At 41.9% G+C, this 15,039-nt stretch overlaps 1 protein-coding gene across 1 annotated transcript in view; it reads left to right on the forward strand.

Annotated features, from left to right (window-relative positions):
- Positions 1–15,039, forward strand: part of COLGALT2 (collagen beta(1-O)galactosyltransferase 2) — a 126,563-nt gene that overhangs the window by 95,301 nt on the left and 16,223 nt on the right. The window contains exons 7-8 of the mRNA XM_060088509.1: positions 4,994–5,070; positions 8,537–8,643. Coding sequence (XP_059944492.1) covers positions 4,994–5,070; positions 8,537–8,643 — 184 coding nt within the window. The remainder of the gene's footprint in view (positions 1–4,993; positions 5,071–8,536; positions 8,644–15,039) is intronic.

Genomic DNA, 15,039 nt, shown 5'->3' on the forward strand with positions numbered 1-15,039 from the left:
AGACAGAACACTAGGACAAATGGTAAAAGCAAAGCTATACAGACGAAATCACACAAAGAAGCATACACATACACACTCACAAAAAGAGAAAAAGGAAAAAAATATATAAAAAAAGGAAGAGAGCAACCAAATCAATAAACAAATCTACCAATGATAATAAGCTCTAAATACTAAACTAAGATAAACGTAAAACCAGAAACAAATTAGATGCAGAAAGCAAACCCCAAGTCTACAGTTGCTCCCAAAGTCCACCACCTCAATTTTGGGGTGATTCGTTGTCTATTCAGGTATTCCAGCAATGCACGGTACATCAAGTTGATTGTGGAGATTTAATCTGCTGCTCCTGAGGCTGCTCCGAGAAATTTCCCTTTCTTTTCTTTGTTCGCACAGCTCCTGGGGTTCAGCTTTGGGTTTGGCCCTGCCTCTGCATGTAGGTCGCCTGAGGGCGTCTGTTCTTCGCTCAGAAAGGATGGGGGTAAAGTAGCAGCTGATTAGGGGGCTCTGGCTCAGTCAGGCCAGGGGGAGGGAGGGGTACAGAATGTGGGGAAGCCTGCGGCGGCAGAGGCCAGCATGATGTTGCAACAGCCTGTGGCACACCGTGTGTTCTCCCAGGGAAGTTGTCCCTGGATCACGGGACCCTGGCAGTGGCGGGCTGCACAGGCTCCCAGGAGGGGAGGTGTGGATAGTGACCTGTGCCTGCAAACAGGCTTCTTGGTGGCTGCAGCAGCAACCTTAGCATTTCATGACTGTCTCTGGGGTCTGCGCTGATAGCCACAGCTTGCGCCCGTCTCTGGAGCTCGTGTACGCGGTGTTCTGAATCCCCTCTCCTCGTGCACCCTGAAACAATGGTCTCTTGCCTCTTAGGCAGTTCCATACTTTTCCCTAGACTCCCTCCTGGCTAGCTGTGGCACACTAGCTCCCTTCAGGCTGTGTTCATGCAGCCAAACCCAGTCCTCTCCCTGGGATCTGACCTCCGAAGCCCGAGCCTCAGCCCCCAGCCCACACCTGTCCTGGTGGGTGAGCAGACAAGCCTCTCAGGCTGGTGAGTGCTGGTCGGCACCGATCCTCTGTGTGAGAATCTTTTCACTTTGCCCTCTGCATCCCTATTGCTGTGCTCTCCCTCGTGGCTCTGAAGCTTCCCCACCGCCACCCCCCGTCTCCGCCAGTGAAGGGGCTTCCTAGTGTGTGGAAACTGTTCCTCCTTCACAGCTCCCTCCTAGAGGTGCAGGTCCCATCCCTATTCTTTTGTCTCTGTTTTTCCTTTTTTCTTTTGCCCTACCCAGGTATGTGGGGAGCTTCTTGCCTTTTGGGAAGTCCGAGGTCTTCTGCCAGTGTTCAGTAGGTGTTCTCTAGGAGGTGTTTCATATGTAGATGTATTTTTCATGTATTTGTGGGGAGGAAGGTGATCTCCACATCTTACTCCTCTGCCATCTTGAAGGTCCTCCTGTCTGAAATGATTCTTTTATGTTTATTTACCTATGTTTACATCTTCAGGACCCATGTAATATTTCTGGTATATAATACATGGTCAGTGTACAAAAGTGGGGAAATTGGAGCCAAGGCACTTCCACTTCCCTCCAGGTGAGGAAAAAAGACCTCTCCAAGTTCCGGCAGGTGGCACAGTGGCACTGGCTAACACTTTTAAAAGCACTCTTCATGTACTTGCTCATTTAGTATATTAGGAGCTGTATGGAAAATTGGGAGATGAATGACAGGAGGCTAGATCTTGTAAAGGTGCTAGTAGTAAATGGGTTGTGAGGCATGAGGAGATTGGTTGTGCAAATCAGAGCATGAGGCGATGGGAAATCTTAGGTACCTCTTCTCAGTAATGACATTTTGAGGCAACAGAATGTCATGTAAAGTTTATTAGGAATATTGGATCTGAAGTCAGAAGATCTAAAACTGAGCTCCAGCTCTGCCAATCACTCACTATTTGACCTTGGCAAGACTACCTCTGGGTTGGTCTCAATTTATATATCTATAAAAACAAACAATTCCACCCCCCCAAAAAAATAAAAGTGAAGATAAAATGACATGGTGATTATGAAATCAGTTAACAAATTGTAAAGCACTTAAGTGCCAAGTGTGACTGTTATGGTCAAGAACAGAGCTGTGCCTAAGGAAGAAGGTTATTTTGGCAACAGTGTGCATAATCAGTTATAATGAGGCAAGACGAAGAGCATGCAAGTGTTTGAAAAATATTAAAATGGCCCAAGCATGTGATGGAGGGAGGACTTGAGCTAGGGTGGTAGCTGCAGCCATGGAAGAAGTCCAGGAGAAACTATAGACAAGTGTTAGGATTCGCTCCAAGCACAGTCTCTCAAATATATTTCTGGGCATGACTGGGCTGGTACATTATACACTGGATGGTGTGTGCTCCAGTGTAGACCACAGAAAGAGCAACAAAGGAGTGAGGACTTACCTAACTGAGCTACTGTGAACCCAGCCCAGTTGCCCAAGGCCAACTTGATGCTAATGGCTACCAAGGTCTAGCTTTGGGGGTAGAGGAGAGTGGAGGTTAAGGGTTCAGGTGCAGGAGTCAGACCTAGGTTCAAATACCAGCTCTATGAGCTCTGTGATCTTGGGCATGTTATTTAAGTCTTTGTTTCCTTATCTGTAAAAATAGGGATACTCAGATCTATCCTGTGGTACATGTTATGAAGATTAAATAAATGTAATTACATATGTCAAGAATGTAGCCCAGAGTGCAGTGAGTAGTAAGATCTCTATACCAATAGTTATTATTATTCCTAGATCTTGAAACTATCCTGGAGCCAATGAAGCACATCCCAATTGGTGGTACAGTGAGGGACATGTATGGAGAGGGATTCAAAGAGGAACTGAATTAATTATGAATGATGGAGTCAGAAATTATCCCAAACAAAAGCTGGGATGTACCTAATCTTCAAGTCTGATGTCAGCCAAGATGCATCCCTTCTCCCCACATAGTAAGCTTCTTAAGTCTAATTAATATCATCTCCTGTTTTTCCCTATGGCTTAGCTCTACCTTCAGCGACAAAACCCAGGCCTGTGTCTCATATTTCTGCTCAATGGTAGTTTTCAGGACCAGCCACTTGTGGCTTTTGGGGGGATACTTGTCCTGTGAACACAATGACTACCCATGTTTGATCGAAGCAAAGTGGCTAAAAGCAGACTCTTTGGCTGAACTGTTAAAGCCAGGCAGCCCATGTGAGTGCCAAACAGAGACTAACAGAGTGGAAAGGGTAACCCGAAATATACCCCCCTCCCAAGTCTAAGGCCTGATGAGAGAGGGCCAGACAGCTCTTCAAACAACATGAACAGGAAAGAGTTGGTATGTTAAGATTTTTTCTCGTAAAAACCTAACGTTGTACATGGTAACCCCACAATCAACATTTGTTTATTTTAAAAGAAATTAATGGAGTGCATTGGAGCAGGGAGGACCAACATATTCTGGGCTGCTGAGGGAAACAGAAACACACGCACTGTGTACTCATAGAAATGTGACTGTTTGGGTCAGGATTGAAATAATAAGACCAACTCTTGTGTTTGGCTTAGGAAACCTGTTTCACTACTTTCTCCGGTTTCACATCATTTGATCATAAGTGAAAGTGGATGTCGTGGTTTCTCTTTAATATACCAGTGGAGAGTAAGTTAAACAAATAATACCCTTTGGACAGGATCTCAATCAGGACAGGTGATGTTATGCTGGAATATCAAAGAATGCTGAAATCTCATTGGCTTCATACAGCAATGGCTCATTCCTTGTTATGCAAAGTCTACAGTGGTCCTCGTATCTTTCCTGGGCAGCTGTCCTCCACATATTGGCACATCATTCTAGGCTGCTTCAAATTTTTGGCTTCTCCATATCAACATAGGCTGCTAAGATCATTGAGGTGGGGCTGGGGCAGGGGTGGGAGGAGGGTTTGGAGAGTTGAGTGGCAGCAACTCATGTGGCCATGACTAACCTGAAGGTGGAAAAGCCCCTCTCATATGCCTGAAATAGAGGGGAATGGATACTGGTGAACAGTAGCAATGGCCATCAACTATAGGTCTTCAAACAACCCAGTTACCAGCTCTCACTTAACATTTTCCTTGTATTATGTCTTCAAGGAAAACCAAGTGAGTACTTTGAGTTTGTGAAATACTAAAAATTTTCAAGACCTTCTCAGGTTCTTTAATCAATATTACTTCCAACCTTTAAAGTATATAGTTTATAAAGAAAGCCTTTTTAGAGTATGAAATAAATAAAACTTTTATTACTTGAGATGCAACACCCCTCCCATCTGGAAACTTCCTTGTTAGCCCTGTACCAAGTTCTGGGATGTGGGCTGGGCCTTGGAGGTGAGTTTGCGTTAAAATAAAGGACCTTTTGAGTACCTGTAGCTAAACCTGCCTGGATGGGATTTTAAAATAAAATAGTCCCAGAGTTTTACAATCTTAAACATATAGATAAAAAGCATTCTTTAGAAAAAAGTCCAGCCTATTTCTGAGCTCTTTCATCATGGGCCACTGTGAGTAGTAGCTAGGAGTTATTGAGCATTTACTGTGTTCATTTACTGTGGCTAGTGCTTTGCATGTAGGTTTCATTTAAATTTTATAACACTCTAAGAGATATACTTTTATTATCCTGATTTTACACACAAAGAAACAGGCTTAGAGAGGTCACCTATCTGCTCCAGACCTTCACAGACCAAAGTTTAGACCCAGGTCATCTGACTTTAGAGCCCTCACCCTAAATCATTACCCTAGACTACCTTTCAAATGCTCTTAAAATAGGTCTTGAGGGAAATGGAGCAAATACTGCAGTCTGCATATAAACAGGTGCTCTCAAAACCAGCGTTGTGACCATCTGGGGTTCTTATATAGCCACTCAGTGCTAGAAAACTGCTGAGCAGTTATCCCCTGCCCTGAACATTCAGGCTGTGTTTCTAGAGGTCAAGCCTGTGGTTGGAATGCTGTTCTCCGAGCCTCTCACTAACAAAGCACTCTGTGTGTTTCTCGTGTCTTCCAGTTGACCATCCTCCAATGGAACCTTCCCAGTTCGTCTCAGTTGTCCCTAAATATCCAGACAAGATGGGATTCAATGAGGTAGGAAAGGTGTCTCTGTGTGTGTGCACGTGCACCTGTGCACATGTGTACATCATGCTTATATGTTTGTATCAGAACACAAGCCTGATCACACGTCTGGGAGCCAGCCAGACCAGCTTGGCTGCTGAAAAGAAACCAAGGTCTTGGAAAAGGTTCTCAGTTTTTTTTGTGCCTCAGTTCACTTATCTTAAAAAAGGAGCATCATGGTAAAAGTAAATTAGTGATTGAGTCAGAAAGATGTTACAATTTAGTCATGAAAGTGATATTTTCTAGGAGCAGATATTGCCATATTTTATCAAGATTCAAGGGTAAGGTAAAGAAGATATATATTTTAGGTATTGGAGGACTTTAACTTTATTCTGAGTAAGTGGAAACCACTCTGGAACATTCTTTGCTTTATTTTCTCTCTGCTGTTTTTCCATGGGAAAAGAATGGAGGGAAGAGTTTAGAGGACAAAGAAAAAGTGAGAAAAGAAACCTATTCTAAAATTCTCCCTTCAGCAGGCAAGAACTTCATAATAGTGCTCTGAGAGTCATATTTATTATTAAGTTTCAATTGTATAAAGAATGAAGCAGAAATATAAAGAGATGCCTGTCTTAGTAATATGCACAGCAGATACTTGGTGGGACCAGAATTGTGACTCCAAGTCACTGAATCCTTCATGGGTCCCTCATGTCCCATAACTGCTGGTCAGTGTTCAGGAGCTTGGTGGTCTAGAAGCTAGGACAGTGCCTCAGGAATCCACAAACTGAGACAGAACTTTTCTGTGAATTTTGGATGTGTTATAAGCCAAGCTTTGTGCTGCATGCTCATTGCCACTGATTAATTGAAAGAAAATGCCTTGTTTATCCCCCTGTACTATGTCATACAGGTCCCCAAAGTACAGCCATCTTAAATTGCTGCTGGAACTGGCAATTGGGATTTATTCTATAAAATTTATTTGCAGGCAGACTTCAGTAATGGAAAGGAGTATTTCATGAATATTAAGTGGAAAGGAGTTAGCAGCTATTATGCTATTTCCACAGAGGGCAGGATGAGACAAGATGATTTTAAGTGTGGTAGAGAAGAATTAGACTAAAGTGTACATAGTTTTATAAACAATCAGGGCTGCAGAAAAGTTGGACCACCCCGGGCACTGGACCCACTTCCACATATTACTCCAGCTTTCCTTCCCTGCAGCTCTCACCAGCTCTCAGGTCTCCAGGTAAAAGAACCCAAGGGTCTTTACATATATTCATTTTTCCCTTTATAAACATTCCAATGAGGATCAAATCCGAGCAGGTACAATGGGAAAAAGCAGGATCTTCTAGCTCTGGTCTTCCATCTGGAAGGACTGGGTCATTCTTAGAAGGCTTCTGGAAAAGGCCAACTCTGTAAAGGATGCAGATACGGGGACTCTACTCTCCTGAACCCTGGTAGTCATCTCTCTATTTGGGACAGAGATAGGATAGTGGAAAAAGGTATTTTCAGGGGCCTTTTCAACCTTCCCAGTACTCTGTGACCTTGTTGGTGGTGTCTGGGCTGCATTCGGCTGCGTGGCTTTTTGTTTGCTTACTATTCACTAAGTATGAGCAAGCCGTCTGTGTTTTTCCTTCATGGCTGCAATTTTTATTGCATTTGTCCTGGCAGGAACCGGGACGGGATTGTTATTTACTAAAGTCTTCTCAGACTAGAGGTCTTGGATCTGAGGGGACTTTTTGTTGTATTTCTGTTAATTTTTTGTTTTTTGTTTTGTTTTGCTCTCCTGGAGTGACCTCAGGTAGCTCTATGTGAACACATGAGGAAATGCCCATTCCTTTCCATAGCCTTAAAATTGGGAGATGGAACATGGCCCATCGCAGTATGATTCTAAATAGGAAGAAAATGAAATATAAATGAACATGACTCATTAAATTTTAAAATCCCAGGTAACAAGGCAAATACAGTCACCACAGAAATTGTTTTTTAAAAAATAATAGCCCAGTTAGATAAACAACGGAGGTAATGAAATCATGATGTACCTAATCCACTTTGCTCTGATTCAGATGGATGACTTCTTCAAAGAGGACATCTTGCTCCCCCATCAGTTCTTTGCCCAGAGCTGTATAAATGGATAGAAGTGAGAATATTTTGTAAGGAAGAGTTGAAATTTTAGTTAATTTAGCTTTTGATCCGGTAAAACATATAGCATCTCGATGATTACATTCAGAATGACTGTGTGAACCACAGCTTAACCCCCAGTAAAGTCTGAACTCCAGCCTGCTTATAAGACATAGTTTCTTCCTTATTCTAGACAGCATAAAGCAAACTTTATCATAAACCACATATCATAGACATTTTAATCTGTACTGCTCTTGAGAGATGAGGTTGTTCAACTCCCTCTTTTTACAAACAAGGGAACTGGACCCTGGAACATTAAACGTCTTCCTCAAAGTCATCTAGATGGGTCGTTAGGATGAAGCCAATGTCATCCAGCTTATTCCTGGAGGGTTCTCCTTTCCCATGCTATTCAGTATTTCTTACTGGTAGCTGAAGTCTCCCTCTTGTGCAGGACTAGTTTAATGTACAAAGTGAGTTTATTACTGCTCGTAGAAAAGAACCTTATTAAAGCACATAGATATCTGTAATAACATTCATGAGCCTTTGGGTACTTCTATGGCTCCTTAAATCTGGGAATAATCAGGCCAGCCTCATTATCTGTGTAACTCCCTATAGTAGCCTCAGGATATGTGTGTGTTTAGTGCAGTCATTGAGAATTTAGGGGCTAGGGTGAGGGGCTGCAGGAAGACCCAGTCCTCATGTGGGACAATCTGAATGCACATTTTTGGGACTTCATGAACCAGTATGTGTCCTCTCTATAAGGTTTCCCTCAGATCCATGTGATGTGGAAATGATGCCTTTTCCCAAAGGGCTACCACCAAGTGCAGGACCCTTTCTCTCTCTACTTCTTTCAGAAAAATTCTAAGGGAGTTGAAAACTTCTGGTAAAGAAGCTACTCAAATTAAGACCTTGGTAATTCAATCTGGAACCTTTGGAAATAAAAGGAATTTGTTAAGAGTAGATTTTTCTTATTCTTTGAATGACTTTAAATTTTTCTACAGTGGATATAAATTATAAGAATAGCTCATATTTTGTACCCAGGTGACAGGACCAGTATCATCTCAGTTTTACAGATGATGAAACTGATGCATAGGAACTGGTCCAAGGCAAACACTTAGTAAACTCAGGTCTGCTGATAAATCTAACCATTTGCCAAACTGCTTCTTACCCCTTCATCTCATATGTTTTAGGTTTGATTTACCTTTGGCCTCCTGAAGAATAACTTTTTGACCTGATATGAAATATAAACAAATCTTCACCACAGTTTCCCTGTCTTTTCCAATCCTTATTCCAAAACTTTGTTCATTACATTTACTTTACTTTTCAAATAGCCTAGAAAAAGAGTTGAATAATCTGTGTTTCTTTTCCTTTTTTCTTCCTGCATTAGATTTTCATGATAAACCTCAAGCGCAGAAAGGACAGGCGGGACCGGATGTTACGTACCCTGTACGAGCAGGAGATTGAGGTCAAGATTGTCGAGGCTGTGGATGGAAAGTGAGTTGGGGTTTTTCCTCGAGCCCTTGCAGATGTGGTTGGAGTGGGGATGCACCCTCTCTGACAGAGGTTTAGTCTTGGTGGGAGGAATCTGCACTCATTGCAAGATAGACACGTCTTCACAGTGCAGCCTACTTTGGGAAAACTTTATGACTCATAGTAGCTTATATATGTGAATTTCACTGAGTAGAGCAGAAATCCACTCACCATCCAGTGCTCTTTGGTCTTCATTATGCTGAAGGTTTGCACTGGATGTGATTTTCCACTGTCTCTGGGGGTTCTTCCAGTGGTTGTGGTGGTTTCCAGCCCTGTAGTGCACTGGAAGGAATGCGATCAGAGTTGCATTCAGAGCCTGATTTAGAGCAAAGCGTCTAACCTTGGGTGACCTGAAGAAACTAAATGGAAAAAATGCATAACAGTCTGTGTCTCCTGTTGCATGAGATGCTTGCCACAGTCTGCCTGGGCTGATCACTTTTCCCAGGAACGTGGCAGGAAAGTCAAATAGGGTACCCAGTTAGATTCCTTCAAGGGTTTTTGTTATTGATGTTGTTGTTCTGTTTTGCTTTGCTTTGCTTTTTTATTTGACACTGTTATTTCAAGGCATAGATATTTGCAAAACCTGCAATTCCATGTTATGTGTGAATTTGGAATATGAATGGCTCTAAGGAGTATGACTAGAAGCTGTTGTGGAAGTTTTTATGACTCCTTTAGAGAAACTCATCAGTGTTTCTCAAAGTGTGGCCTGGACACCCATGTCAGATTCCCTTGGGGCTGGTTAAGAGGGCAGCTTCCTGAGTTCCCGAGCTGCTGAATTATGATCTGCAGGGAATCTGCATTTAAGAAGTCTCAAGGTGATTCTTTGGTAAGGTTGCCACATAAAATACAGGATACCTAGTTAAATTTGTCTCAAACATTGCATGGGTCTTATTTATACTAAAAAAATTGCTGTTTATCCGAAATATAAATTTGACTGGACATTCTGTGTTTTACTTGCTAAATCTGGCAACCCTATTCTTGGATGCACTAGAGTTTGGGAACCACTGTTTCAAATACCTCTAATAGCCCCAATCTCCTTCATAGGCCACACGGACCAAGGAAAACTAGTTGAATTGTAAGAGTTCTGTATATACTCTGGATCCAAGCCTCTTGTCAGATATATAATTTGCAAATATTTTCTCCCATTTTCTGTCATCTTTTCACTTTCATGATGGTGTCCATTGAAACACAAAAGTTTTTAGCTTGATGAAGTCCAGTTTATATTTTTGTTGTTGCTTGTGCTTTTGGTGTCGTGTCTAAGAATCCATTGCCAAATCCAAAGCCACAAAGACTTGATTCTGTGTTTTCTTCTAAGAGTTTTATAGTTTTATCCTTTATATGTATCTCTTACACACTAGATCTTTGACACATTTTGAGTTAGTTTTTTATATGGTGTAAGGTAGGGGTGCAATTCATTCTTCTGTACATGGTTATCTAGTTGTCCCTGCACCATTTGTTAAAAGACTATTCTTTCCTTTACTGAATTGTCTTGGCAACCATGTCAAAAAATAATTAACTCTAAATATAAGGGTTTATTGCTGGATTCTCAATTCTGTTCCATTGATGTGTACACCAGTCCCTATGCCTCACAGTAGCTTCTTATGTAAAGAAGTATGAGTCCTTCAACTTTGTTATTGTTTTTCAAGATTGTTTAGGCTATTCTAGGTCCCTTGGATTTCCATATGAATTTTAGCATTAGCTTGTCATCTTCCACACAAAAAAGGACAGTTTGGATTTTAATAGGAATTGCATTGAAGCCGTAGATCAATTGAGGGGAGAAGTTCTATCTCAACAATATGAAGTCTTCTGATTCATGATCATGGGATATCTTTCCATTTATTTAGAGCTTTAATTCTTTGATGTTTTGTAGTTTTTAGTGTGCAAGTCTTGCATTAATTTTGTTAAATTTATTCTTAAGTATTTTACTCTTTTTGATGCTATGGTAAGTGGAATTGTTTCCTTAATTTCATTTTTAGATTGCAAATTGCTAAGTGCATAGAAATACAGTTGATTTTTGTATACTGATCTTATATCCTACAACCTTGCTGAACTCATTTATTAGTTCTAATAGTGTGTGTGTGTGTGTGTGTGTGTGTGTGTGTGTGTATGTATGGTCAGGCCATTCAAGATGGCTCTTCTCTTGCTCTTTGTATATCTGCTTTACCAGTCTCTGCTTCACTCACATGACTATCCAATCCCCTTAATTATAGGGTTTAATCAGTAACTGCCTGCATGTTTGCCCCTGCCCCAGCTGCTGGTTTCCTTGGTAACTGATGAGAAAGCGTGATGTTAATTCCCCCTATAAATGGTAAACTCCTCCTCCCTGGAGTAGCAGAGGTTTCTGCAGTGTCCTACCTGTTGTCTGCCGTACACAGTGAGTGGCGTTCCAGGACTGTTGGCTTCAGACTTGTAAGATCCCCCTGTCCAGTAAACCACTGATGTCTCTGTGCCTGTGTCTGGGCTCTTTCTTCGGTCTCGAGGCTGAATAATTATAAAGCTTGCAGACCTACGGGGTGCAGTTCAACAACTGTCGAGCTAGCCAGGAGGCTGAGGAAACTCCTGTGAGCACCAAAATGTTGGGAAATAAGAACAGGTAATGAAAAGTTGTGGGGGTAATCCTGAGGTGGCTGTCCACTAGCACATGGGGCCCTGTGGCTGCTGTCCTTGATGAATGGGGGCTGTCAAGAGAGCCTGGATGGTCAAATTGGGACCCCAAGGTTTGGTATCCTACTAACAATGATGAAGGAGAGGAAGAAGATTGGGACGAGGTCAGAGGTCCCTTGTCCCACAGGATACAGATGGAGAGCAGCTCCTTTCCCCAGACTGGAGGCAACTGACCACCATGAGAGATGTCTTTCTCTTCCATTATATTGATGATGTCCTGTTAACCTCAGAGTCTCTGACCAGTTTAGAAACATCAGCCCCATGCTCATGGCTCATCTGACTGCACAGGGATGGCTAGTGAATACAAACGCTTTGTTTAGTCTACAACATGTTACAGCAGGTGGAAGACATTACAAAAGGCCTACCGGAGTCCTGGAGCAACACAAAAAATCACTCTGCAGGATCTAGAACAGCCGTGCACGACATACAGGAACCCCATGGACATCGATGGAGACCAAGGAACCCACTTTACCGGCCATGAAATTGAGAGATGGTCTGATAAAAGTGACATACACTGGCATTTCCACCTGCCCTACAACCCCACTGCTGCCAGGCTTTTCGTGGACCATTTGAACAACAACTGAGATGGGAAACTTGCCCTCTCAAGTTTCCAGGAGGCTAATTCAAGCCCTACAAACTAAAACTGAACATCCCAGGAGCTATCATCCCACTGCCTACGCCATGTTAACCCTGAGGCAACTAGTCAACACCATCCAAGTTCAGCTGTTGACCACCAACGGACCATTGCCAACGATCGGTCAGGACAATAACTCACTTTTGCCCTTTCACAGGATCTACTCTCAGGGGAACACATTATAAAATGGCCCTGGGACTGGCAGATAAGTCCCCGGTGGTTTGGATTTGCTGCCCTGTGGGCAATAGGATTGGAAAGATTTCACCTAGTTTCTACCCGGCCCCACCTGAGACTACTAAGGTAATTAATCAGGACACCCTACTGGAAAAAGGCACCATTATATTATTATTGTGATCTGTTGTTATACCGTCTCTCTGTAATTCAGCAGCAGCTGGGCTGTGGGGACTGAAGGTGGACAGGCTGTATGGTACAGCAGGCCAGGCAAAAAACCACAGGCAGGGGTATGATCTCAGAATGCTGTTACTGCTTATAATTTGCTTAATGGTCATAATCTCCCCTGTATTGTGCCTGTTGAAACATCACATTCCATCCCTAGCCTGAGTGGAGGGAATCTGTTTGAGGACTGGGCAAAAACAGTGGCCGTACTGCAAACTGAGTCTGATTACTGGGTCTGCAGTAAGATGCCAGAGAAAGCTGACCTCGTTAATGTGACCATGTTGGGGACGACTGCAGACTCTCACTTTCTTCCTGTCCTGCAAGCCAAGCCCCTGGCTTACTCTTGGTACTCCTTAGCTGCTATTGTTTGTGTTGCATTTGTGGTGCTTGTTTGCAGTGCACCTCTACATACTTGAGCCCAGGGATATCTCAGAAGAGGGGCAGACCAAGACTGTAAGGGTTGTGCAGGGTACTTAGGGGTGGAGTGTATGGTAAGGCCACTCCAGATGGCTGTTCTCTTGCTCTGTGTATATTCTCTGCTTGACCAGTGCCTGCTTCACTCACATGACTATCCAATTCTCTTAATTATAGGGCTTAATCAGTAACTTGCCCCCTGCCCCAGCCGCTGGTTTCCCTGGTAACTGATGAGCCCACCTGACATCAATTCCCCCTATAAATGGTAGCCTCTTTCGTCTCCTAGGTAGCAAAGGTTGCTGCTGTGTCTTGCCTGTTGTCTGCCATACACGGTGGAGTGTTGCTCCAGGACCTTTTGTTTCAACTTGTAAGATCCCCTGTCCGATAAACCATTGGTGTTGCTGTCGTTGTCTCTGGGCTTTTCCTTCTTTGTTGAGACCAGGGAATTACGAGGCTTGAAGGCGGTGCAGCCCAACAGTGTGTGTATTCCTTTGGATTTTCTCTATACAAGGCTATGTCATCTGCAAATGTAGATAGTGTTACTTCCTCTTTTCCAACCTGAATATCATTTTATTTCATTTACCCAATTAAATTACCCTGGCTAGATCCTCAAGTACAATGTTGGATAGAAGTGGTAAGAGTGGACAGCCTTGACTTGTTCCTGATATTAGGGAGAAGCATTCAGTCTTTCACCATTAAATACAATCTTAGCTGTAGAGTTTTCACAGATGGCCTTGATTGGGTTGTGTGTTTTTTATCATGGAAGGGTGTTGGTGTCTTAGTTTGGGCAGCTGTAACAAGTTACCATAGACCAGGTGGCTCAGATAACATTTATTTCTCGAAATTCCAGAGGCTGGGAAGTCCTGGAGAAGGGTGCCAGCATGGCTGGATTACAGTGAGAGATCTCTTCCTGGTTTGTAGGTGGCTATCCTCTTGTGCCCTCATACAGCAAAGAGAGGAGAGAAAGCAAGCTCTGTGTCTCTTCTTATAAGGGCACTAATCTCATTTATGAGCATTGCACCCTCATGACCTAAGGCCCCACCTCCTAATAATATCAACATGTGAACTTGGGGGGAATATAAACATTTAATCCATATACAGTTGGATTTTTGTCAAGTTTTATGTCTATTGAGATGATCATGTGATGTTTGTCTGTTAATAATGAACAGACAAACATCACATGACTTTTTTTCAGATGTTAAATGAACCTTGCAATTATGGGATAAATCCCACTTGTCATGATGTATAATGCCTTTTATGTGATGCTGGATTCTGTTTACTTGTATTTTCTTGAGGATTTTTCTATTTATAGTAATAAGGGATATTGGTCTGTAGTCTTCTTGTGATGGCTTTTTCTGGTTTTGGTATCAGGATAATACTTCATAGAATGAGTTGGGAGGTGCTCCCTATTCTATTTTTGGTAAGAGTTTATGAAAGATTGGTGTTAATTCTTTAAATGTTTGGCAGAATTCTTTAGTGAAGCTATCTGGTCCTGGACTGTATTGTGGGACATTTTTTTTTTTTTTACTAATTCAACCTCTTTACTTTGTTATAGGTATATTCAGAATTTCTATTTCTTGAGTCAGTTTGTATCTTTCTAGCAATGTGTCCATTTTATCCAGGTTATCTAATTTTTTGGTGTATAATTGTTCATAGTATTTTCTTATCCTCTTTACTTCCATAAAGTCAGTAGGGATTGCCCCCTCTTTCTTTCTTCATTTTAATAATTTGAGTTTACTCTCTTTTATTTGGCTAAAGGATTATCAATTTTGTTCTCTCCAAAGAATCAACTTTTGGTCTTGTTTTTTCTCTATTTTTCTATTCTCTATTTCATTTATTTCCACTTTAGTCTTTGTTTCCTTCCTTTTGCTTGCTTTGGGTTTACTTTGCTCTTTTTCTAGTTTCTTAAAATGGAAAAGCAGATTATTTGAGATTTTTTTTTTTAAAATCATAGGCGTTTGTAGCTGTAACTAGCCCTCTAAGTACTGCATTAGGTGCATCCTGTAGGCCTTGGTATACTATGTTTTCATTTTGATTTGTCTCAAAATATTTTCTCATTTCCTTTGTGGTTTCTTTAACTCATTGGCTGTTAAGGAGTGTGTTGTTTAATTTCACATATTTGAATTTTCCAAGTTCCTATCAATTTTTAATTTCATCATGATTGTGGAACATACTTTGTATGATTTCAGTCATCGTTTTAAGTGTACTGAGGCTTTATGGTCTGTATAGTCTTTATGGTCTAACATGTGGTC

Source organism: Mesoplodon densirostris, chromosome 2, assembly GCF_025265405.1.
Source record: "Mesoplodon densirostris isolate mMesDen1 chromosome 2, mMesDen1 primary haplotype, whole genome shotgun sequence".
In the NCBI taxonomy this organism is placed as follows: Eukaryota; Metazoa; Chordata; class Mammalia; order Artiodactyla; family Ziphiidae; genus Mesoplodon; species Mesoplodon densirostris.